The 27,050-nt window shown below is 39.3% G+C and overlaps 1 protein-coding gene across 1 annotated transcript in view; it reads left to right on the forward strand.

Moving 5' to 3' along the window:
• adamts10 (ADAM metallopeptidase with thrombospondin type 1 motif, 10) overlaps positions 1 to 27,050 on the forward strand; it is a 98,156-nt gene that overhangs the window by 58,970 nt on the left and 12,136 nt on the right. The window contains 9 exon segments of the mRNA XM_020933416.2: positions 1,374 to 1,520; positions 3,283 to 3,424; positions 3,940 to 4,047; positions 4,784 to 4,929; positions 5,530 to 5,593; positions 5,752 to 5,854; positions 8,897 to 9,030; positions 17,880 to 18,003; positions 26,598 to 26,678. Coding sequence (XP_020789075.1) covers positions 1,374 to 1,520; positions 3,283 to 3,424; positions 3,940 to 4,047; positions 4,784 to 4,929; positions 5,530 to 5,593; positions 5,752 to 5,854; positions 8,897 to 9,030; positions 17,880 to 18,003; positions 26,598 to 26,678 — 1,049 coding nt within the window.

Below are 27,050 nucleotides of genomic sequence, written 5' to 3' on the forward strand. Positions count from 1 at the left end.
CTTTCCATAATATAATATTTCACAGTATGGCATCAAACCTATCTATTTCCATGGAGAATGTTCCAAAGTATGGTTTTAACTTTCTATTTCCATGGAATCATGCAGGTGACATGCCATCTCCAGAAAGTCACATACTGGAGCTTTAAAGAATACGTTATTATGCCATTTTTTTTTTAGAGCTTTTAAACATTTCCCCTTCCCCATTAACCCACTCAGTTGTATTAAGTCTGATTTATTATTGCTCCAGTCAAACCTTAGCAGACTTGTTTCTTTTTTTGTTTTAGATCAATATTCTGATTTAAAATGTCCAAAATATAACATGATGATTCACGGGTGTCATTTAAAATTATAGATATTTATACCATTTCGCATATTGGATGACTGAATGCCCTTCTAATCAAATCCGTATGAAAGTATCTGTTACTATAAGAAGATGAGATCCATATCCAGTATACTTGAAATTCATATAATATTATTCTTGAATGTAATAGAATTTGACAATGTCATAATTTCAGCTGGAGGACGGGGGCCTATAAAACTCTGGAGATTCACTGGATTTGAAAGAAATATCCAAACATAAAATCCACACATGTTTATCATAATCTGTCAGACGCTGGGCACAGACACTCATATATTCGCCATTTTATAATTTATTCAACTGACAGCAATTACTCCTTTGTGGTTAAATGTTGCCATCATTTTTGTGCTGACGAAGAAGTTGAAATTTGTGTCTGTTTTATTTCATGCGGATAGGCTAAGTAAACATAACCCAGGTCACAACGTCTGCATTTTAATATAACAAATTTCCTTCCACCTTAATAAACTATGGGCAGTTTAAGATGTTGTGATCGTACGAGACAGTGTTTCAGATGTTTTAAAGTTGTAAATGTTCCTGTTGAAATGTTAATATATTTGACAGTAAGTCTCCATTCTCTGTAGTGTTGTCATGATACGGAAATTTCAAACTCAATTTCATTACTAAGGAATATACTTTCTACTGATTCAGATAGCACAATGATAATAAAACACTCTATTTAGACCACAGGATGTGATTTTCCACATTTAATCATAGTATTTTCTTTTATATTATTATATTATGTGTGGTCTTATATGTGTGTAATCCCTCAATGGTCCAGGTAGGTTCCATAGTGTCCATGGGCGTATACTAGTCTGTGTGCTCTATACTTGTTCTGATTTAGCTCAAGATTATTCTAAACTAAAAAAGGCTAATTTCTGTCCTGTGAATGTGAAGTTTTTGTATCAATACTGCTCCAGAGAGTATCTAGTTTCAATACTAGTTTTAATAATGATTAGTATCTGGTTTTTGATACTTTTGACAGCCCTATCCCTGTGTCCTCTCTGTCCCGGTTTAGTTTTGGCATGAATCACGACGGCATTGGAAACGCCTGTGGCCCGCGCAGTCAGGAGACAGCCAAGCTCATGGCCGACCACATCACCATGAAGACCAATCCCTTCATCTGGTCGGCCTGCAGCAGGGATTACATCACCAGCTTCTTAGAGTGAGTCACAGATACCTGCAAATCCAATCTACCAGTAGACTGCGTAGAAGGCAGAAATTAGCGATGGGCGATATATTTGTTCAAATATTTCTATTGACTTTTCCAGATATCGGCTGAAAAGTTTGTCGATATTTAACACCCATTTATTTCTTTTTATTTATTTCTTTTTTCTTTATTACATCACATAAATTTGTAGGCCTTGCCATGGATTTGAATATCGATTATAAGTCACAGCAGAAGGACAAATTTTGAATATCGTATCAGCTTTTAATAAATCCATATAAAACCATCTATAGCTGTAGGCCGTTGGTCACTTAGTCTATTACTGTGGTGTGTAAAGGTTGTTCACACTTATGCCATTTAGTACCTAGTTTAGTCCTGATGTAGTTCTGGTTTAGTTCTGGACTAGTCCAGGTTTAGTTCCAGCCCTTAGTTGAAATCTTGATCCGACATCATCTGAGTTTTTATTATTTTATTATTTATTATTTATCACATTGTTATTTTAAATTAAACACTAGGTACTAGGTAAAACAACAAGGTATTAGGCACTTGTAATTCTTAAAAGTGAAAAAAAAGCATAGCACACTCAGATGGCCCATGTCGAAAAGCTTGTTTTATTTTTAAATAACGTTTCAGTAAAAAAAAAAAAAAAAAAAAAGCCTTTGTCAGATATTTTTCTTGCTTTGGACCACAGTACACAAAGTGGTTGCCAGCCCAGGTGCTCATATTAAAGTCCCACAGTGAGGTCACCCAGTGAGTTCAGCCCACTCTACACCAAGAAAAAAACAGTTTAGATATTTTCATTAAAAAAACATTCTATTAAATGCAAAATTAGTTTGACCATATCACAAAAAGCATCTTAGGTCAAACTCTTCAGTCCATGAGGAGCTAGAGCAGGGGTGGGCAAACTACAGCCCGGGGGTCGTATTCGTTTAAACCTTTTAATCCGGTCTGCTGAACTTGAATAAATTACAATAATAAACCTTGTTGATGTTTTATTTTTCCTGCATTTCCGGCCTTTCCCAGTAGATGGCGCACTATATATATTTATATTTATGGGAAAGTGACAGGAGTCATTTTCGGGCAGCGTATTCGGACCATGAGTGAAGTTGAAATGTTCAAGAGATAAGGCTGCACTGTTTCCGTTTTGACTGTGTATCAAGTAAAGTCCAAAGTCTAACAGGCGCTGTGTTACAACTCTTAACACATGGAACGTCTCACGGGTCTGGTTATACTGCTCGCATAAGTATTTACACACTTAATCTCGTGGTTTAGGCTCTTTTTGTCAATGATATCTAAGCGCTCAGGACACACATTCGCCTGTGGTGTGCGGTAGAGCAGACCTCATTCACTTTTCATGTATTCAGAAACTTGCGCGTCCGAAAGTTGCAGCACATAGTGCAGAATACGTTCTACGTGAACGCAAATACAAGTGCAATGGAGCCGGGCTCTTAACACATCACGTCCTGTCTCCTGTCTGGCCCTTCAGTCAAATTTTAGAACCCTATGTGGCCCCCAAACCAAAAGTTTGCCCACCCCTGAGCTAGAGTCTTAAGTTTGTGAATCCAGAAGTGTTCTCTTTTTGACGGGCACATTTCTAGATTCCCACCTCAAGGGGTCAGTTTTACATGTTCAATGCCAATATATCTTAAGGAAGAGATAGGATGGCTGAAATTTACAAAATGAACCGCATTTCTAATTCTTATCTGTATCTCAGCTTCTTGATGTTGAGACATAGTATTTTTCTCTGTTTTTTTCATAGTTCTGGTATGGGCTCCTGTCTGAACAATGTGCCCCTGAAGCAGGAGTTCACTTACCCCACCACTGCCCCGGGACAGGCCTACGACGCAGATGAACAGTGCCGCTTCCAGTATGGCGTCCGATCTCGCCAATGTAAATATGCAGTAAGTCTTTTTCAAGTCAAATTTAACCTGCAATTTTAGTGCCACAGCTCTTGATTTGGTTTTGTTAAAGTCCTGGTTAGTTCCAGTTCATTCCCAGTTCAAGGACCGTAAATTATTGTAGTAAAGATAAACACAAGTAGAAGCAGTTAAATAAGAAATACTGAGCGTGTCATATATAATCTATGCATTTTCTCACTGTGTCTCACTGTGTCTTTGGGCTTTTACGCTTTAACCAAAGACGAGTGACTGTGAAGCTGGCTCTGTGAAGTGTTAGTGCCGCATCTGGAGCAGCAGACGCCTTTATAGACTCGTTGCTGTCAGTGCTGTGTGGTCAGAGCATATGTACACAGTAAAAACCATGTGTTTGAGACATTGTTGGACGAGGAGCAGAAGGTAGAGCGTCTGTCTGACTTTAGAATGTGCCATAAGAGCTAGGGCTGAACGATCTGCTAATTGTGTCTTTCTCTGTCTAAAGTGAGACTACTGTTCACTGTCTCTTTTGTATGGTCAAACAGGAAGTGTGCAGTGAGCTGTGGTGCATGAGTAAGAGTAACCGCTGTATCACGAGCAGCATCCCAGCAGCCGAGGGAACCATCTGTCAAACCAACACCATCGAGAAAGGGGTGAATATGCTCTTTGAGTACATTTATTAAAGATGCACTGTGTAACTTTTCGGGTGGAGGGTCCATCACTTGCTTGTCTCCAATGGTAATGGTATAGTTTTACCTTTAATTTTTCACAGTATGGTTTTAAACTCATCAGATTGATATGCATGTGATTTTAAATTGAATTCTGCACATGATCAGTCTGGGATGATTCTCACCATGATTTGTGCCCTATTGCACCAGCGGGCGCCAAGATAGAGTCTTGTGAGTTTGTGAACTCACAACTATCACAAGAATCCATCTCGCTGTGTGAGGTCAAGTGTCACCACAAACTCAAGTTAAAGGTTAAATTTGGGAGACTGAAAGTCTGAAAGACTGAAAAGATATACCCTATGGATTTGTTTAGCAGCATTTTTACAAAAAGTGATAAATTCAAAGATCTTTGCAAATTATTTCATTGGGTAATAATTAATAGAGAAGATACTATCAGGGACACAAGTTTTTATCGAATCAAGAACACAGTTTGCTAAGAATGATGGGAAAAATATCCCTTTTCCTATCTATCCCTATTTTTCTGTGTTGTGGTGTAATATCAGAGATGTAGAAAGGACTAAGTGGGCGGGACTTACAGCTCAAACAAAAATATGTTACTAGCTCAGAATTCAAAATTCAAAAAACCTTTTCATTAAATTCATTCTTTGTCACTCTACTGCAAGAATATTTGTTGAGTAACTGTGATTTATGTTTTGTCCAGTGGTGCTACAAGCGAGTGTGTGTGGCCTACGGGACCCGACCTGAGGGCATAGATGGGGGCTGGGGGACGTGGTCTCCGTGGGAGGAGTGCAGCCGCACCTGTGGAGGGGGCGTGTCCTCGTCTGTGCGCCACTGTGACAGTCCCAGGTGAGTCTGGATCTGAGACTGAGACAGCTCCAGGTCAGTCCAGGTCTGAGACATTACCTCCAAGTATCAGTATTTGCTCTATTTAATCATATTATGTGGTTCATCAGATTTGTTTAAAAAATGTTACAACTTGAGTGACATGCTTTTGTAATATGTAGTTTGAAGAGTGAAAATGCTTCAACAGCTAAAGCAGTGATTTTTATACCAACTAATGGAGAGTAATTAAAGGTGCACTATGTAACTTTTTATGTGGCTGTCTGCCATCTGCTTGTATCTGTGAACAGACTGTTTCTTTGTCTGGAATGTTTCACAGCATTAAACATCACTATCATACAACTATTCAATTAGGAAATGCTCAAAAAACATGCACTCTTTCTTTGAGTGGACTCACCTCTCCAGAGATCTGGCCTGTAACATGACCTCTTACCTGCTTGTTTCCCATGAGAAAGAGAAGTCTAATATCATCCTGTGGAACAGTCCAGGTAGAACAATAACATCTCCATGAAGACAAGCAGGTGGTGGACCCTTCACCAGAAAAAAAGTTATGTAGTGCATTTTAAGTAAAAACTCACGTGCTTAATCTTGTTTATTGGATTTCAGGCCAACTATTGGAGGAAAGTACTGCCTCGGGGAGAGAAAACGTTTCAGATCATGCAACATTGATGTAAGTATCATTGTACTAGGACATCATTGTACTTCCCTATAGATTATGTTGGACTTTGCCATGAAATATCCTAAATTTAAATGAACGAATGCACCTGATTATTTCTATTAGTGACTAAACTCACTAAACTCAAGAAGTGTTGACCTGTTGTGTCTTAGGACTGTCCCCCGGGTTCACAGGACTTCAGAGCCATCCAGTGCTCAGACTTTGACAGTGTCCCGTTCAGAGGGAAGTTTTACACCTGGAGGCCCTACAGAGGAGGTGAGATCTCAGGTTACAGTTGATTTTCATTTTTTGTTCATTAATTTGTTCTTGCAATGAAAAAGAAAACAATATCCTCGCAGTTGTAGTCCCTTCATAAAATCAGATTGCAGCACTTTTTTGTAGATTTTTCTGTGATATTCTTATGAGGAGGAATACAACAATGAATGAGGAGAAGAAAAAAAAAGCAGGTCCCACTTAAAAAACATAAATATAACATAAAATCATCTAATCATAATTACAGTGCTTATGAGATAAACCAAAAAAAATTCTTATATATTTTCTAAAACAATATGAGAGAGAAATAGTTTGGAGAATTGGACAAAAGTGAGTTGCATTCAAACACATAATGTCCAACAGAGACAGCAGTTCCGGCGAAGTTCTTCAGGCAACAAGTGCTTCTTTCATCGGGTCAGCTGATTTTACATTGGAAATCCCTCACAGCTGTAAAAATAGGACCTGTGCCACGGTCTCTGCCCTGAATTTAGACGAATCACGCCCTTCGGCCCCGACTCACCTCAGATTAACTTTTCAACTCAATCTCCTCAAAAGCTCGTCTATCTCACTACGCTTTATCCAAACACAATCAGGTCAGAGGAGGACTGCGTGATTTTAGGGGGAGGAAAAATAACTTGAATTTTTTTCTGATAAGGATTGCAACCGGTGATTAGATGTATAAAAACACAGTAGAAGTGAGAAGTGAGAGCTTCTGGGGATAGTGTCTTAGTTCAAAGTCCAGAACAGGTGCTTCTCAAGAGACAGTGAAGAAGAGTAAAAAGGGTCAAAAAAGTCCAAGGCTCTCTTTTGGAATTATAATGAAAGTCCTTTCGTAATCTTCCCTCTTGTAATAAATGTAAGGACTTTTATTATTTTATTATATTAGTTCCTCTGACTTTTTTGACAGTTTTTTTCTCTATCACGATTTGTAATATATGTTTTATATAATATATATATATATATATATATATATATATATATATATATATATATATCAATATATCACATATATATATATATCAATATATCACATATATATATGTGATATATATGAAAAAGTATGATTGTGTTCAGTGTATATTTGAAACAACTCCAGGAGTGTTAATATAGAAGAGAAGACTGAAATATGAACTGATACACTAATACAAGAAACCCATGCATTTCAGAACATGTTTGTAGAGGTCTAATCTACAGATTAGGGATGCACCGATCTGATACTGGTAAAATGTTGGATCAGATACCTGCTTCCAAATATTGGTTCAGCTGAAATCCTGGTTGGAGACAGATACATTGATGTAAAAAGACATCATCACCCTGAAAGTCTCATAATGTTTGAACTTTTATTGATACAAACTCTTCTATTAGTATGACCTCGCAGTATTAGGATTCGTTGACTTGATGGTAGGAGGGTACTTTTTTTATTTAACCAATTGCTACTGTTTGATCGTGACGCATGTAATGCGCCGCTAACGGGACTAACTGGTATATTAAGCTTTTCCCAAATCCCGTAGGGCAATAACGTCTTTCCCCTTGATAAAATTCACCAAACATTCTCTTTGTTTCAGCTTTAAATCCTTAATCTCAGGAATCGTTGCCAACACAGAATGTCTGTCTTCGTCTTCATCCATCTCGACCGCTTTGTTTACTGTTGTGCTGTATCACAAAAGGGACCCAGACAGGTGCTTGACTTTGACGTCATGGCTTCACAGCTCTTGACTGCTCACTGCTCGTCTACAACTTCTGGGGTTCTTGCAAACTGTCTAGTGTATTCTGATTCCTGACCTAGTCACTGGAGAAAAATGAAATTGATTTTAGTTCTTTATAGGGGAAATTTTATTATTAAAACCATTGCAGCCTTTGCAGTTTCATAACTATGCCAACTTGGAAATGTTTTACTTTGTCTATAATGTTCCGCATTGACATTAAACCTTTCTATCTCCAAAGAGACAACTAGGTGCTGCAACCTGGCCTAGTTACAATTCAGGATTATGTAGAGCAGGAGTCTCCAACCTGTAGCTCAGGAGTTACCAGTAGCTCTCCGAGGGATTTCTGAATTACATGTACTGTCCTGATTACGATAAATTTGATTAATTAAATGCATATTACTATTGTACTTGTATCATTTTGATGCCTAACTTTGTGCACTAATAAATGGATAATGATTTGTTTTATACTGTAGACATCTAACTGTACCTCTATGGCTCATCTATATGCTCAATTTCTTGTTCTGCTAAAATGAGTAGCTCTCTGTCATTTTTGTTTTGTAAAGGTAGCTCACTGGAGGAAAAAGTTTAGAGACCCCTGATATAGAGACAACCCTGCTCACAAGAAGAATACAAGAATTCAATGTTTTTAAATGTGAGATAGATATATTTAATTTAACATACACAGCTACACTACCCCCAGTCCGAAAAATTACACAGTACAGCTTTAATATTAAGGGTCATTCAAACTTATTAATAAAACAGCAAAAACAAAATTTCTGGAACAGGCTTAAGGTCACTAAGTACTTTGAAGTAGTTTGAAATCACAAATTTTCCAATATTCCAAGAAAATATTCCAATCTTCCTAATCTGATTTTCCTTATTCGTGGATGTTCAGTGTAATGTTCTGTTTTTGTTCATATTTGTTTGACAGGTGAGTGACAGAAAACATGCAGTCACAGTTTGTTCTCCAGATAGGTACACAAACACACAGACGTAAACTCTGCCAATAGGACAGAGTGTACCATCTCTGCAGCCTCCAGCTCTGCTTCAGTCTGTAAGAACTTAAAGTAATATAATTAAAGATTTGACCTGAAAAGACTTTGAAAATACCTTGAACAACTGATTATTTACTGCTGGCTATCTCCAAGTCTATGAACCTTCCTCTGTCTTCCTGCTATCCTCATGTTTATTTGGATTTAGAGTCACAAACCAGTGCATTTAGTATACAGTGTGATGAGGCTATTTACCTCCAAATATTTGTATAAAAGTAAAAAGTGCGTGTCCACAATCAGCCCAGTTTTCAGATACCCATTTTCACCATGGTCTGGCTGTTTTTCAGGTGGAATGAAGTCCTGCTCCCTGAACTGTTTGGCGGAGGGATACAACTTCTACACTGAGCGCGCTCCGGCCGTGGTGGACGGGACTCCGTGTCGCGCCGACTCTCTGGACGTGTGTGTGAACGGAGAGTGTAAGGTACGACAGCTTTGACTTAGATAAAAAGAGACTGGTGTGAAATAAAGCATAACTACACAAATAATTGTGGGGTGAGTTGTTGTACAGTTGTAGGGAGTATTATCTATTACACAAGGGTGAGTTGTTTTACAGTTGTAGGGAGTATTATCTGTTATATAAAGGTGAGTTGTTGTACAGTTGTAGGGAGTATTATCTGTTGCATAAGTTTGAGTTGTTGTATAGTTGTAGGGAGTATTATCTGTTACATAAGTGTGAGTTGTTGTACAATTGTAGGGAGTATTATCTGTTCCATAAGTTTGACTTGGTGTATGGTTGTAGGGAGTATTATCTGTTCCATAAGTTTGAGTTGTTGTATAGTTGTAGGGAGTATTATCTGTTACATAAGTTTGACTTGGTGTATGGTTGTAGGGAGTATTATCTGTTACATTAGTGTGAGTTGTTGTACAGTTGTAGGGAGTATATGCATGTATGCATATTTCGCTACTTGCAGTTTATAATCTGCAAATTATGACTTTCTTTTTGGGGGCATTTGGGTTCAGTCTTCTCAGTCGTCTTTATAAGTTTGTTTAAATTAAACATTTTCAGTCATACAGAAGTAATGTGTGATCGCCTGATATGATACAGACAAGACAGAGGCTCTTTCTGCAGGAGACATGTGCAGTAGAGCCAAGTCACAGTGATACGGGAGCTTAGAAGCTTAGAACTTTCTCTCAAGACTAGCAGTGTCTTTTAAAATTTGAATATATGTCGCACCGGAGTATAAGTCTCAGGACCACCCAAACCATGAAAAAAAGTGCGACTTGTAGTCCAAAAAATATGATAGTTCTATTTTTTCTTGTTGTAAAACAGTAAAAAACAGGTACAACACCTTTAAAACTTACATCAAAACTCCCATCACAACCTCAGTCCTTGTTAGAACCATCACAATTACATTTTCCCAAAAGCGTCAGGCCCTGGTGTCTGGAGATAACAGTGTTTACATTATCCCCGTCTGGAGGTGATCCACTATCTGCTCCACAGCGGCCGGGCCCCATCACCAGCAGCTGCAGAGGGAGGATTAGCTCAGACCTGGCACAGATCACAGCGCCACAGGTCTCTTTGATACTCACGCCTCATAAAACATGGTTAGATTAAGGATGAATGATTTGGGAAAAATATCTAGTATGTTGTGATTTTTCTGACAAGCTTTGGGATTGCGATTTCGTTTTAATAATAGGATTCCGTTCAAAGTTCACATTTTGAACACGACTGAAGACTGAGCAGGCAAACTGATACAAGAATCACATTTGAGAACATGTTTTTGCAGATCTAAACTACAGGGTGAGCAGCTTTTATGCAGAATAAAACTGGATATTTTGTTGTTTGTTACTACATTGCAAACAAAATTCAAACAAAGAGCTCAGTTTTCAAAAGATTTCAGGTGACAGTAATGCAAGCTTCCATAAAATGAAGAATTAGAAGCCAGACCAGCCAGATCTTTCTGTCGCCTCAACTGTTATCTATCTGTTGTACTGTTGTCACTACACTGAAATTTCAAACTCAATTTCAGAAATTTCAGGAATAGACTCAATACCGATTCTGATGTGTTTGTGTAATTTTGTGTCAGTTTGAATGTTATTGGACTGCTTTGATCCCTTCTGCAAATAGTAATAAAAAAAAAACTTGAACCTTGAAATAGTACTTGAAAAAATTGGAGCTTTTGTGATTTGCCAATCCAAATTGCAATTTTAGTTTAATACACGCATCAAGAATCTCAGACTTCCGGTCATTGCGCAATGCATACTGGGAAGGATTTTCGGAAAAAGTGAGCATCAAACCACCATGTTTGATTTTACAGTGGGATGCGTCTATTGTCAAAGTCGATCTTTTCAAGTCTTTTGAACCATATCGCTTTTGTTTCTGGTTCTGATATTGTCATATTTTAGTTTTGGGATTCGGACATTGTTAATTGTGTGGTTGTTGGATCCTAACAGCGGAAAACGGCTCGAGAAATGTGTTTGCGAACTCCATAGATGCAAAAGGGGAATCAGATGTGTGTGACTGCAAACCTCTGTTCAAACTGTTTCCCTTCCCATCAGAATTGAAAAATAGTAAAAGGTGAAGGTGATGGGCAGTATTGATCCACGGGAAGAACGAAAAAGGTAACCTTTGACTGCCTAAATCATCCCGAGTTTGCAGCAAACATTTTGTATGTGAAGTGCCATCAAAGCGGGATCCCGTTTTTTAATCGAGAGGTGCAGATGACAAACAGGCCGAGCTTGCACTTTCTTGTTCTTGTAGTTTCACAGCAACATTAAGTCTTGGTCTCTTTGCAGTGGAAGGTGTTTCTTGGCGAACAGCTGGTGCCTTTCGCTTTGGCATTGACTTTTTAAATTTGTAACCAAGGTTAAGTGAGGGTCCTAAATGTTTAACTGCAGATTGGCATCCAAGTAAGGTCATAGTTACACGTCCAGATAGTGGACATAATTTGCACATCATTTAGTAGTTCAGAACTGGTCTTGGACCAACTGACACAGTGTAGACATGATCTGTATGTCCATAACATATCTAATGTTTAGTGGGTAACAGCTACTTTTTACATTTTTGTTGAGTAGAGATGGTCAATTCCAGAGGTGAAAAGATCCTAATGATTCTAGTGAAGGAGTATGGAGTTTAAAAACGTAACGGAGCACTTCCTGTATTACCACATGACATTACAAGGTGGAACAGACTGCTTTGTGTTTGAGAGAAGAAGTGTGTTAAACATGTGTGAACGACACAAAACACAACTCCATGTGTGTTTGTGATGAGGAAACAACATTCTAACATAGATCAGAGAGTGGAGTATTCTGAGCCCTGGAGAACAGTGGAGTATTTGAAGTACTTTCATGCTATAAACAGCCTCCAAACATGGACGGGGTTTGTAGCCTCAGAAACAACATTGGCTCTGAAACTTCTCTTATTAGATTTAGTTTGATTTGATTTTAAAAGTTGCATTACGATTAAACCGCCCTGAGCCAGTTTGTGGGGGAGTTTGCACGAGATGCTTTTGTTTATCAACACCCCCCTCCTCCCCCTCCTCCTCCTCCTCCTCTCTCCATTTCTTTCTCTCCACTTCTGCCACTGCTTTTTTTTTCTTTACTCCTCTACTCCAGCTCATATCCCTCGCTTCTCTGGTCTCAATCCACTCTCCTGCTCATCTCTTCTTCTCTTCTCTTTCTTTGTTGCTTCATCCCTCCTTTATTGCTCTGCCTCCTCCGCCCCTCTTCTCCTTTCTCTACTCCTCTGCTCTTCACCATCCTCTCCTCCCATCCCTGCATCTACCCGTCCTCCTCTCCTCCACTGCTCTCCCCTCTCTTCCCTCCTTTTCTATTCCTCCTCTCCCCCTCCTTCCCAATTCATCTTCCTCAGCTCCTCTCTCTCCTTTTCTCTCTCCTCCTCTCCCCCTGTTTCTCTTTCCTCCCCTGTCCTCTCTCTCCCCCTTTTCCTCATCTCCTCCTCTCCTTCTTCTCTGCTCCTTCCTCTTCCTCCTCATTCTCTCTCTCCACTCCTCTCCTCTCTTTCCCATCTCCACTCCCTCTCTCTCCCCTCCTCTTCTCTCTCTCTTTTTCATCCTCCTCTCCTCTTCTGCTCTATCCCTTTTTGTGGCCCTCCTCCTCTCCTCCTCTTCTCTCTCTTTCCCTTCTCTTCTCCCCCATTCCTCCTCTCTTCTCCCTTTCCATCTCCTCTCTTCCTCTTGTCCTCTGCTTTACCTCCTTCTCTCTCTCCCCTTAGATCTCCCTCTCTTCTCTCCCTTTCCTTCTCTCCTCCTCTTCCTCTTTTCTCTCTCTCTTACCCTTCTTTTCCTCCCCCTCTGTTACCCTCTTTTCTTCTCTCCTCCTTTCCCCTTCTCTACTCTCTCTCTGCTTCTCTCTCCTTTTCTCTCTCCACTCCCCTCTAATCTCTCTCCCTCCTTTTCTCTCTCCCCTCTCCTCCTCTTTTCTCTCTCTCTCATTCCCTTCTCTCTGCCCCTCTCCTCTTCTCCCTCTCTCACCCTCTGTTCTTTTCTCTCTCCCTCCTTCTCTCTCTTACCCCTCTGCCCGTCTCCCTTTCTCACCCTCTGTTCCTCTCTCCCCCTTCTTCTCCTCTCTCCACTCTCCCTCTCCTCTGTCTCCCTCTTTCTGTCTCTCCCCTCTCCTCCTCTTCTTCTTTTCTCTCTCCCTCCTTCTCTCTCTTAGCCCTCTCCTCCTCACCCTCTGCTCCTCTTTCTCCCTCTCTTCTCTCCCCCTTCTCCTCTCCTCTCCTCTCTCTTCCCTCCTTCTCTCTGTCGTAGCAGGAGTTTTGGAGGAACCCGGTGACCTCTTGGCTGAGCCCTCCTCTCACTGGCTGCGTTCACTGGACTCTTATTATTGCTTTTCCTTTTGGGCTCTCTGCATCTCCCAGATCTCTGCATGCGCTTCTCTCTCTTTTACTCTGTTAACAAACTTTTCCACCCAAACAAAGGGCTCACATTTCAAAAGATTTCAGAGCAGTACCACAAACAAGGTGACGGTCATGAAAGCTGCCATAAAATTAAGAAATAGAAGCAGGACAAGACAGATCTTTGTCTGCTTCTCAAATATTGTCTATCTTGATTTCAGTGCTAAGGAAGAGGCTTAATACTCGACACCGATTCTTATCCCACAATAATAATAAAAAACACTCTTTATTTAGATAACAGAATGTGATTTACAACATTAAATAACAGTACTTTCTTTTCTGTTCCCATGTGGTCCCTCAGTGGTCCAGGTAAGTTCCAGGTTTCATCTTTATTCTGGACTCATGGTTAATTTTTAAAACTTACAAGGACAGTGACTAGCCAGGCTGGCGCCACCTAGTGCCTTCACTCAATTTCATTTGTCTCCAGCGACTAGGTCAGGAATCAGAATGCACTAGACGGTAGGGCTGGGTATCATTAAGAAGTTGGCGATACGATACATATCTCGATACACAGGCCAAGATGCAATACATATCTCGATACAGTGAACTTTTGATTCAATATGATATATTTCAAATCGATTTGATACAGTTCAATAAAAATAAAGGCTGTGACACTAAAAGTCTTTGTTAAACCACTTGTGCAACGTGATTATGAAATATGAAAGACACTAATTTTAATAATCAAAACAGCGATTATATCAGATATGTCATGTGTAGAATCACTCCGTCGTCCAGGAAGAATCCATGGCAAAGGAGAAATTAAATTTGTCAACTGGACAAACGTTTATTTAGGTTGAAAATGTTTCGAGGTTCATTCAAGCTGCTTCTTCAATTCTGATCAGACACTGGTGAATACTTCCTTACTGTATATCTGCCTGCCTAATTATACTGAAACTACTCTGAAACTATAGTTTAGAGTTGTTTCAGTGTAGTTACCTCCTCCCTGTTTCAGAGTAGTTTCAGTGTAGTTAGCTCCTCCCTGAAGACAGATATAATGAAGTGCTCACCAGCATTTTGACCAGAACTGAAGACACAGCTTGAATGAGCTGCTGTTTTTGATCTAAATAAATGTTTGTCCAGTTGACAAATTGAATTTCTCCTTTGCCTTGTCAAATGTGTTACATAAATGAGTTTCCTTCCACTAAACAAGCAACAAAACTGTAGCACTGTAACAAAATAATTTAGTAAAATATACCAAAAATACTCTTGGCGATATATTGATACAGCAGCCCATAATATCGATACTGTATCATCACATTAAACAATACGATATATCGACCTTTCAATATTTTTGCACAGCCCTAATAGATGGTATGCAAAAACCCCAGAAGAGCGAGTTTGGGCACCAGCCAATCAGTGAAGAGCCATATATTCTGTGTTGTCAACGATTCCCAAGATCGAGGATTTAAAGCCGGAACAAAGAGAATGTTTGGTGAATTTTGTCAAGGGGAAAGACGTTATTGTCCTTCTTCCTACGGGATTTGGAAAAAGCTTAATATACCAGTTAACCCCGTTAGCGGCACATTACATACATCACGACCAAATAGCAGCTATTGGTTAAATGATAAAAGCACCCGCCTACCGTCAAGCAAATGAATCCTAATGCAGTGAGGTCAGATTGTTTCAATGAAGTGAAACCGGTTGATGAATCAGGCTAGACAGTGATATAACAAAACAATAAACATTCATGTTTTTAAAAGACAACCACACCAGTGTCTCCACATATTGGACTGATCTCTTATTGCACTGAATCTCATATTTGTGAGTGACATTATTATTTCATTGTCTGATTTGTTCAGTCTGCAAATCAAACGGTTCATTAAAATTCTTAGTGCAGCCTGCAAAGTGTTCACTCATGCAGTACCAAACATCTCCGTCTCACTCGTCTATCATGGCCTCTTCAAAAGCACCCGTAAAGCGTCATTGTTAGCCACAAGCACTTTAATCCAGAGGTGGGCTGTGGGTGTACAGTATGATTTTAAACAACATTTTTACTTCATTTGTACAAGAACCAAACTTACGCATAAGAGGATTTACCTGAGCATAGAGCATCCTACACTGTCTATTTGGGGTATGCAAAAATATCAAAATATAAATATATCATATAATTTTATGTGATGATACAGTATTGATATCATGGACTGCTATATCGATCTATCGCTAAGAGTATTTTTTGATGTATTTTACTGAATTATTTTGTGACGGTTTCCTTGTTTAGAGGAAGGAAACTTGTTTGTGCGACACAGTTGACATTTTCACAGTTTTGATGATTAAAATATTTGTGTTTCATATTCACTTCGCACACGAAGTGGTTTAACAGAGTTTTAGTATTACAGACATGATTTAGACTTTATTTTTTATTGAACTGTATTGAATCGATTTGAAATATATCTTACCAAAAGTGCACTGTATCAAGGTATGTATCGTGTCGCGGCCTATGTAGCGAGGTATGTATCGTATCGACAACTTCTTGGAGACCAGTTATACTAGTTTATGTGCTCCATTTCTGTCCTGTGAATGTGACTTTTTTAGTATCGATACCTACTCAAATGAGTAGTTTCGATACTAGTTTTGGTATTGATTATTATCTGATTTTCGATACTTTTGACAACCCTAATCTGTTGACCGCGTGCATTTGTTGTATCATTTACAGTTGACCGCAGTTTTGTTTGATTCTGCTGCATCACCTGCTTGTCTTCATGGAGATGTTATTGCTTTGTTTAGAATGTTCCACGGTAGAGATTAAACCTAAATCTATCGCATGGGAGACAACTATAGGTTACGTCACAGGTCAGGTCTGTGGAGAGACAGCCCTATTCGCAGAGAGAATGATTGTGTTTTTGAGCAATTAGAAACACCCGTAATGAATAAATACTTGATAGATGTGTTTTAACAAAACAATAACACCTTCAAAGAGACGAGCAGGTGATGGACACTCCACCAGAAAAGTGGCACAATGCACTTTTAAGTGTTAACACTGAAGTCTGTCTGCTGGTAAAAATAATATTGAAATTATGGAAGGTATAGATAGACGGATGGATGGATGGATAGATAGACAGATAAATGGATAGATAGATGATAGATGGTCTAATATTTTAAATAATTTGTATCATTCTTTTATCGAAAGTTTGCTGACCTTTTCTTTTATTTGTTGGTTTTATGGATTATCTGTGAAGGACAAGAACAGTCTGAACCAGATAGTAAAAGTGTGCAGCAAAATCAGTGGTGTTCAGATGGAGGATTTGGCCTCTGTGTGGAGCCATCGGGTGCTCCAACAGACTAAGGCCATACTGAGCCAGCCTAACCATGTTCTTCACTCACAGTTCATGAAAATGCCCTCTGGGAGGCGCTATGTCACCCCACAGCAAAAGACTAACCTTTATGCCAAATCTTTTATTCCTTCTGCCATAAGGCTTTTAAATGGAAAGTGAATTTGTTACTGTGTCCCTGATGCACTGTGGTTTGAATGTATGGTGTCTGTCTTTCTTTTTCTTTTATTTTCTTTTATTATTTATAGATTGTGCACGACCAGAGATGTGCGAACTGAATAGCCCTTTGGGATTAATAAAGTTGTTGATTGATTGATTGATTGATTGAGATAGACAGGCAGACGGCTATAGACAGACAGAGAGATGCATACACGGATGGATGGATAGATGGTCAGATGGATTATAAGACAGATAGACAGATAAATGGATAGTTAGATGATAGACAAACAGGCAGATAGATGCATAGATGGATGGATGGTTGGATTGATGGATAGTTAGTTAGATAGTTAGATGGATAGATAGACATATAGACTTGTACTTTGTATTACAGACTTCGTATTAACTCACTCTACATGATCCTGTTTTTATTTTGCTTTTTTGTCCATAAATAAATTCCTATTCCTAATATGGAACTCGACTCCAAATTCACCCCTATAACTGCTAGCCTCGGTGAGCTTCACTGGACTGGAGCTGAACATTCATTTAGACTATAGGTTACAGCTAAAACTATTGTGCTATCTTGAAATACCTCCTTTCTTTGTTTGTGTTTTGAATCCAGAGCAATGCAGCTTCACCTTACTTTGCCTTACGACCTCATTGTTACTGCAGCATACTTGGGGGATTACAGATATGAATTATTGTGTTATCCATGGACGTTATTGCTGTATATTGTGCAGCCTTATCCTGAATCGTATCTGAAATCTCTGCTCTGTGCATCTGTACCACTCCCACCTCTTTTCCACTCTGCTGTAATAATTCTGTGTCACTGAAGTTTGTTTTGAAAGAGTCACCTGGCAGTCATTAGCGGCCATCCGTCATCTTGGCCCTGGACACTTGGCGATTTACAGACTGTACCCTCTCACCTCTGCCCCCTGCCCCCCCTGACCTTGGACCCCTGCTGACACTTGTCTCCTGGCTCCGCAGCACGTTGGGTGTGACCGTGTGTTGGGGTCAGACGTGAGGGAGGATCGGTGTCGTGTGTGCGGAGGAGACGGCAGCAGCTGTGAGTCGGTGGAGGGACTGTTCAACGAATCTCTGCCTGAAGGAGGTACTCGCACACACGCACAAACACACAGACAAAAACATGCACATACACAAACACAAACATGCAAACACACAAACACAAACATGCAAACACACAGACACAAACATGCACACAGAACAAACACACAGACACAAACATGCAAACACACAGACACAAACATGACACAACACATCAACACACAACATACACACAGACACAAACATGCACAGACACAACATGACACACAAACATGCAACACACAGACACAAACATCACAAACACAAACACACAGACACAAACATGCACACAGACACAAACAGCAACACACAGACACAACATGCACACAGACACAAACATGCAACACACAGACACAAACATGCAAACACACAGACACAAACATGCACACACACAGACACAAACATGCACACACACAGACACAAACATGACACACAACATGACACAAACATGACACAAACATGCAAACACACAGACACAAACATGCACACACACAGACACAACACACACACACAGACACAAACATGCACACAGACACAAACATGCAAACACACAGACAAACATGCACACACATACAGACACAAACATGCAAACACACAGACACAAACATGCACACACACAGACACAAACATGCACACACACAGACACAAACATGCAAACACACAGACACAAACATGCACACACAGACACAAACATGCACACAGACACAAACAGACACAAACATGCAACACACAGACACACAGCACACACATACAGACACAAACATGCAAACACACAGACACAAACATGCACACACACAGACACAAACATGCAAACACACAGACACAAACATGCAACACACACAGACACAAACATGCACAGTCACATACAGACACAAACATGCACACACACAGACACAAACATGCACACACACAGACACAAACATGCACACACACAGACACAAACATGCACAGTCACATACAGACACAAACATGCACACACACAGACACAAACATGCACAGTCACATACAGACACAAACATGCACATACACACATGCGTACACACTCACAAGCACTACCCAAAAAAAGGACTAGTATTGGTGTGGGTACTTCAAGATTAAAGTGCATATGACAGTGACAGGTTAGACTACTGAGTTCACTAAATCACACTTAAAGCCACAGATGCGACGTTTATATGAGAGCTTTAATTCTGAATAAAAATAATTTAATTCTGAATAAAAATGAAATCCCCTTTAAAAAGTCCATGTAAACAGTTAATTCTTAATGAAAATGATTATTGGTAATTAAATTTGATTCCGAAGTAAGTGGGTGGATTATTCCGATTTTTTATTTTATTAATTTATTCCTGGATCATGTAAACATTTATTCCTCTTAAAAATAATTCCCGTCGTTTAGCGCATGCTGGTTGAGTTGCCCTTCTGACGCGATCCGGACGGTCCAGTTCCACCGGTCCTGGCTTTGGACTTTCATCCACGTCTCTTTGGATTTGTGAGCAGGATGTGGGAGTGGGCTGAGGTAGAGCAGCCGTTGACTCAGTTTGTCTTCTTCCTCCCTTCTCCGACACTCTTCCTTTCTCCTCCTCAACTGACAGACGTAAAGCGTGATGAGACAATTCTCAAGCTGCTCAAGAATTCATCGGAACGACTGCGAAAAAAGTTTGTATCATATTTGTGTTCATGGCATAACGACAAACTGGAATGACAAAAAAGCCGATAGCAGCTGAAGTGTGTGTTTTTTTCCAGTAAACAAAAATACGTTGGTATCCTTGTCCCATCAGAACCCTTCCCCACCCCAGACATTGAGTGGAATTAAATAAAGCCTCCTCAGCTGACAGATGTAAAGTGTGATGAGAAAATTCTCCAGCTGCTGCTTCATTATCATCGGAATGACCGCGAAAAAAGTTTGTATCACGTTTGTGTCCGTGGCGTAACGACAAACCAAGATGACAAAAAAGTTGGTAGCAACTGAAGTATGTGTTTTCTTCCTGTCGACGGAAATACGTTTGTGTCTCTGTCCAATCAGCACCCTTCCCCACCCCCAGACGTTGAACGGAATTAAACAAAGGCAGTTTAACGTGTTTTCCATGTAAACCTCAATTTGGAATTATTATTTCCATGTAAACTCGAAGGAGAATATTTTAATTCCAAACTATTTAATTCAGAACCATTAATTTGAAATTAAAAACGTCATGTAAACGTGGCCAGTATGTTGATGTTGATATGTGTGTCACTCTACGCACTCTCAAAGGCGCTTGCTGAAAACCTAGAGCGACACAACACTGGAACAACACAGGGAAAAATCCAGTTGAGAGTTCACGTTGAGGCTAAAATGGGTTGAAGTACGTCTCTCTGCGTCACTATGTTTGTTTTGGTTCGATAAGGCATTTCACCTGTGAACTCACAAATATCATGAGAATCCCTCTTGCCGTGTGAGGTTGAGTTTTAGCCAAATAAATAGAATACTGTACTTTTTTTCACTGGAAAATGTATAAAATGTGAAAAGGCTTGCATCTTCACAAACCTGACTCTTATATAGTTGTATAATCTTCCACAGTAAGGCAAAATTTATATCTCCATGGAAAATGGTTTAACGTTCTATTTCTATGGCGTCATTTAGGTGAGACTTTATTATAAATCTTGCAAGTTTATAATTTTACTTCCTGGTTGGACACGGGCAGCAGATATGACATGAATTGAGCTGATTAAATGACTATTACCTAGAATCCATAAAGTAAACACGTTCCAAAACTTGCTTAAACTGCACAATAGTTATGATTAGACTAAACAATAAATGACAACAGCTTTATTTTGATAAATGAATGTTTAAACAGTCAGCCTTCCTTGTGCGTAAGACGTTTTCTGTTTAAAAAGTCAGCGCTACTTCCTGTATTCTTGCACTTTCACTTTTCACTGATGTAAAACTATGATAAATATTTACCAGTGGTCCAATCTCACCAAATAATTAGAAAAACATGGAAACCTGTCACATCCACTTTGAAATAAAAAGAATAAGATGTACATTTTACACAGAAATTTTCAATGAATTCCTGAAAATCTGAATTCCTCTGCAAAACACAAGGCAGACCATGCTGATTAAAAAGCCCCTGACCATCAAAATCTGCAAACAATTTAATCATGATTCTATAAAAATTAAATTAATCTTACAGTCTTAGTGAGCGCTCAAAACCCAAATCCACCTCGACACAAAAATCCACTTTAAACGAGCTCCAGAATTAATGGGGAAAGTAGAATGAAGTAATACCTATTGTAGTAGTGACTGTGGTGTGTATTAGCTCTTATAATTAACGTAACTGACTTTGAAGAGTTTGATGTAACTTTATTGTTGTGCAGTACGAACGGTGCATAAGTCTTTTTTGGCATGTAGCTGGTCTCTGGAGCCAGGGCAGCCCAGGCATTTAAGTGTATCATATAATTATACCTTCTCATGCAAACTCCCCACTGAGCTGCTAATGTCTGACAATAACAATAGGTCCTTTCAGCGGGCGTCATTTGTGAAGAATTTGCTAGAACAACAGATAAATGCATTTGTGAAGTGATGCTGTGCAGGTATGGATGTGCTAACACTAATGCTAATGGAGATAATATATCAAAATAACAAAGTTTGTAGACACAGACAGCGGCGTTGCCAAATAGGGTTAGGCAAACAAAAACTATACTGAAACTAGATCTTCATTTGAGCAGGTATCGGTACTAAAAAGTCACATTCACAGCAGCTTTCTGAATAGTTTTAGAATGATTTTGAGCTGTATCAGAACATGGACTAGTATACACCCATGGACCACGATGAAACCTACCTAGACCACTGAGGGACTGCACAGAGTACTACGATTTAGAGGTGCACTGTGTAACTTTTCCAGTGGAGGGCTTGTTAAAAATGCTTGTCTTTGTAGATGTTATTGCTTTGTCTGTTACCTGTTTCACTTATTGTCTCCATGGTGATAGATATGTTTAATGTTATACTCAGTGTTGGGGAGAAACAGATTACATGTACCAGAGTTACGTAATCAGAGTACAAATTATGAGTAACTGTATTCAGTTACATTTACTTTTTCAGTGAGCGGTAACTTTTTTTTCGGTAATTCCGCTCATTGCCGGAAACTAAACCAGGTCTAAACTAGATCTAAACCAGGTCTAAACCAGGTCTAAACCAGGTCTAAACCACGACTAAAACCAGGACTAAAACCAGGTCTAAACTAGATCTAAACCAGGACTAAACCACGACTAAAACCAGGACTAAAACCAGGTCTAAACTAGATCTAAACCAGGACTAAACCAGGACTAAACCAGGACTAAAACCAGGTCTAAACTAGATCTAAACCAGGACTAAACCAGGACTAAACCAGGACTAAAACAGGACTAAAACAGGACTAAAACAGGACTAAACGATGCTGCGTGGGTGTGTTTCCTCCTCTTCTATTAATAATATTTTTAATTTGATTAAGTAAAGTCTGGGCTTTTTATTTTCTTTTATCAGACAAAACATCTTGTGTTACGATTTCCTCGTCTTTGCTTCTCTACAGCAAATGAAGTAAAATGTATTCAGATTACATTACTCATCTTAAGTAACTTAATGGATTCCGTTACAAACTATATTTTGGGGTATGTAATCTGTAATCTGTAGGGGAATACATTTTAAAAGTAACCTTCCCAAGACTGGTTATACTGTGGAACATTCCAAATCTGCGTGGAAACAAGCAGGTGACAGACCCTCTACGCAGTGCATTTTTAAGGTTATGTCGTCAGTGATATGGTTGTTTATGCCCTTTTATCTGACCGTAGTTTCGATTTACTATTATAATTCACTGTTTGACATTGCATCGTACCACCAAATATGCAAGTAATCAAGTCTGTAGTTTTTGATTTTCGTTCACTGACAATGGCAATAAAACATTTCCTGATTCTGATTCAATCCTCTGTCAGTGAAGGCATGTGGCTCTGAGCACAGTTCAGACTTTGGAAGAACTCTGAAGAAATTTGATTATTTTTGGGTTCGATGGCAATGCTCAAAGACATTTTTATTTAGTTTTTAAAAAGAAAAAAATTATTGAGTGGACACTTGAGATCAATCAGTATGCGGGGGAAAAAATTATAATTCATTTGCCATATCGCCCAGCATTAATGCCAATGGTGCTGAAACACTTTTCCAAAACCCTGGAGCCCCCCTAGATTGGCTCTTTACCTATTTGAATTAAAGGGCCCATATTACACTATTTTCTGGTCTATGTCATAATGTCGTTTCCTCATCACAAACATATCTGGAGTTGTGTTTTGTTTCATTCACACATGTTTAACACACAAATTCTGCATATTTAGGCTGAGTTCTTCTCTCAAACAGAAAACACTCTGTTCCACCTTGTGATGTCATGTGTCACTGTGTTTTTAAACTCCATACATCGCCACTAGAATCATTTGGATCATTTTGCCCTGGAATTGCATCTCTACTGATCTAAAAGCTAAAAGGAGCTGTTAACTTGAAAACCACCGCTTCATGACATCACAAGTTGGAACAGAGCATTTTGAGCTTTGGAGAGAGACAGAAAAATGAAAAATGGAGGTAACAACTAGGGATGAACATTTGATTAAATTTTCTTAATCAATCGTCGGGAGAATTAACGATCTATTTTCAGTTATGACATTATAATGTGTTTAATGCAGCTTTCTTTTTAAGCTGTGACTAAAGGACACGACTCAGTGGAATATGAGTGTTCTCTCTGTGACAGAGAGATGTTGATGATGATGATGGTGAGTCTGTACTGTGTGTGTGTCGCCTTGGAGATGTTTGGACACTGATGTGCATGTAAACGCACTCACTGAGTGGTACAGTATCTCCAAGGAGGAGAAGCCTCATCTCCTATGCTACGCTACGCACAGCAACCTTGAAAGTGAATGTGATCGACGAAATGATCAATTATTGATTAGTTGACTGATCATGCCCATCCCTAGTAACAATATTACAACATTTCTTAAAGCTCACAGGAGTAAATTTAGCTAATTATGGGACCTTTCTTGACACTCGAGGTTATTTTACAACAATTTTTGTTATACAAAAAAGTCAAAATATACAGAATTATACCATAACAAATCATTGTTTCCTGTCCCTGACCACCCTGACCACCCTGACCACCCTGACCACCCTGACCACACTGACCACCCTGACCACCCTGACCACCCTGACCACACTGACCACCCTGACCACCCTGACCACACTGACCACACTGACCACCCTGACCACCCTGACCACACTGACCACACTGACCACCCTGACCACCCTGACCACACTGGCCACACTGACCAGGCAGTTAGAGCTTTTTTAACCCCGTCTTAAATCTCAACTGCCCTCAGAATGTCTCACAGCTTTTGTCAGTGTTTCCTTTAAATAGTTATTGTGAGAGGAGCTGCCAGATGTTTATTTCATGGGTCTGTCCAAACAACAACTAAATAAATATCTGTCATGTTTACAAAATTATATTGTCAAAGAAGTAGTGTAATAAAGCAGAAGTAATTATATTAAAAACTTGAAATATGAAAGTGGAAACAGCTGTTCACCAAAGAGAACTATTGAAAATTGAAGATGTAAGAATTCAGTGGTTAGTGACAAAATTAATATCTCTATTATTTTGGGGATCATCTTGATAGAGGGGTTGTTGCTTTGTTCAGTTAAATGTTTTGTCTCTGTGTGTGTGTGTTGACATAAGCAAGCAAGTTTCTTTTCTATGCTGTACCGAAAGCAATTGTTTGTGCCGCCATTAAAGGGCCCATATCACACTATTTTCTCATCAAAAAAGGCAAGCCCAGTCACATTAAGAATGCATGTTTTTATTATTATTTATTTATTTTTGAGCAATGAAAAGACTTAAAATAAAAATTTAAAAATGCAAGATTGATTGACAGACTTGTGCCAAACTGTGGAACATTCCAGGCTAAGCAACAACATCTCCATGGCGACAAGCTCCTCACACAGAAAAGTTACACAGTGCAACTTAACTTTTATGTAGTCATAATTAATCATTCTTTAAACTTTGTCTTTCATCTCATATTGTCATTTTTGAGTTATACCAGAGATCTAAGAAAGCCCGTCAGTTTGTTAAAAAGCAGAATAATGTTACAAAAAGATAAAAATAATAAGTTGGCTGCCTACATAAAGAGGAAAAATGTTCAGGGCCAAAACAGCTGGAGCGAATGAAGTCTGGCACAGGTCTGTGTCTGGAGGTCCTCTGCTCAGGAATGTATCTGGAATCTGCAGAGTGAGCTGGACGTCCCATAGACTTACACAGGCTTACATAAAGTTACATATAGTTATACAGAGTTATACAGAGATACACTGAGTTATACACTGAGTTATACACTGAGTTATACACTGAGTTATACACTGAGTTATACACTGAGTTATACACGGAGTTATATACAGAGTTATACTGAGTTATACTGAGTTATACTGAGTTATACTGAGTTATACTGAGTTATACTGAGTTGTACTGAGTTGTACTGAGTTGTACTGAGTTATACTGAGTTGTACTGAGTTATACTGAGTTGTACTGAGTTGTACTGAGTTGTACTGAGTTACGCAGAGTTAATTACACAAAGTTATACAGAGTTATATTATTATTCTTTATTTCAGACACAAATATTATTCGGTCCATAGTTTAAAAGAAAAACTGGATACAAAAAATACCTACAAACATACAAATCTCCCAAATTAGTCCATAAAGTATATTAAAAGGTTTTCTCAGAGCAGAGGTGTAACAGCATGAGCTCATTGGAGGATTGGTCAAAGTCATTATGATAGTTTTCAGACACCTCCAGGCGCCCCATAAATGTGTACATTAAATGTCTAAGCAGTGCCTCACACATGGGGATGTGAGTGTCCACAAACAGCTGACTGGCACTGTGCCATCTGGGCACCTGCAGAAGAATCCTAAAGGCGTCATTGCAGACCACAGTGAACCTGTGGAAGGTCCCACTTCCATAATTCCACCACAGAGGGGCTGTGTACAGTGGAGTACAATAGGCTCTGAACAGGGAACATTAAAATCATGAGAACACATACTACATTTGCCCGGGCATACAGTTTACAACACATCCAACTGTCTCTTGATGTCTTTGTCCTCCCACCAATCATCTGTCACAAAGTGACCAAGGTATTTGGAATCAAGAGGCTGATCCCATAACTTAAAGACAGGAAAGTTCATATTTTTATCCTCTTTACTCCTCACACTCATGATGTTACTCTCTGAGATTATACTTAATGTCATGCACTGTAAGGACTGATGATCACAAGATGATCAGCATATAGGAGGTGTCAGATCTGTGGATCAGCTCACAGTCAGAATACATGTTTTTCTAGGTATTTTTGAACAATAAAACCAGCTGTAATTGAATGATTGTAAGTTAGATCTATTTCATGTCATACTATGGAACATTCCAAGCAGAGTGATGACATTTACATAGAAACAAGAAGGTAACGGACCCACTACCGAAAAGTTACACAGTGCACCTTTAAGATTAAGATTAAGGAAGTGAATCTTAAGTCAATATAATGTCCTCAGAATGCATGGAAACCCAGCATGTGTGTGTGTGTTACAGGGTACGAGGAGGTGGTCCGAATTCCCAAAGGATCCGTCTTCATCCACATCCAGGAGCTCAATATCTCCCTGAACTACCTGGGTAAGCAGTCTGCACGTGCACTGAGCTGTGTGCAGGGATTTGTGTGGAAGGTGAACACTATCTTGACTTTAGACTAATTAAAAGAGTTTAAGTCACACCAGTCTTAAGCCCACAGACTAATGGACATGCTGCAAATGTTGCATTTTAAATAGGGAGTGAGCATCGCCGCACTTCCGACTCCATCGACTCCAATTTCCAAATCCCTTTTTATTGGAAAAGTTGTCCCTCTCTCTGTAACTGCTGCTGTCAGGCTTCTCATTTTGGTCTTAAAATGTTCACACTAACCCACTAACCCACATAATTGGACAGGAAGTAGTGACTCTAACAGTGAGGTTGCCAGGTGCTATTCATTTCCATTGGCAGGTATTTCGT

This window comes from Boleophthalmus pectinirostris, unplaced genomic scaffold, assembly GCF_026225935.1.
Source record: "Boleophthalmus pectinirostris isolate CB_2022bp ecotype Guang Dong unplaced genomic scaffold, ASM2622593v1 HiC_scaffold_7, whole genome shotgun sequence".
NCBI lineage: Eukaryota > Metazoa > Chordata > Actinopteri > Gobiiformes > Gobiidae > Boleophthalmus > Boleophthalmus pectinirostris.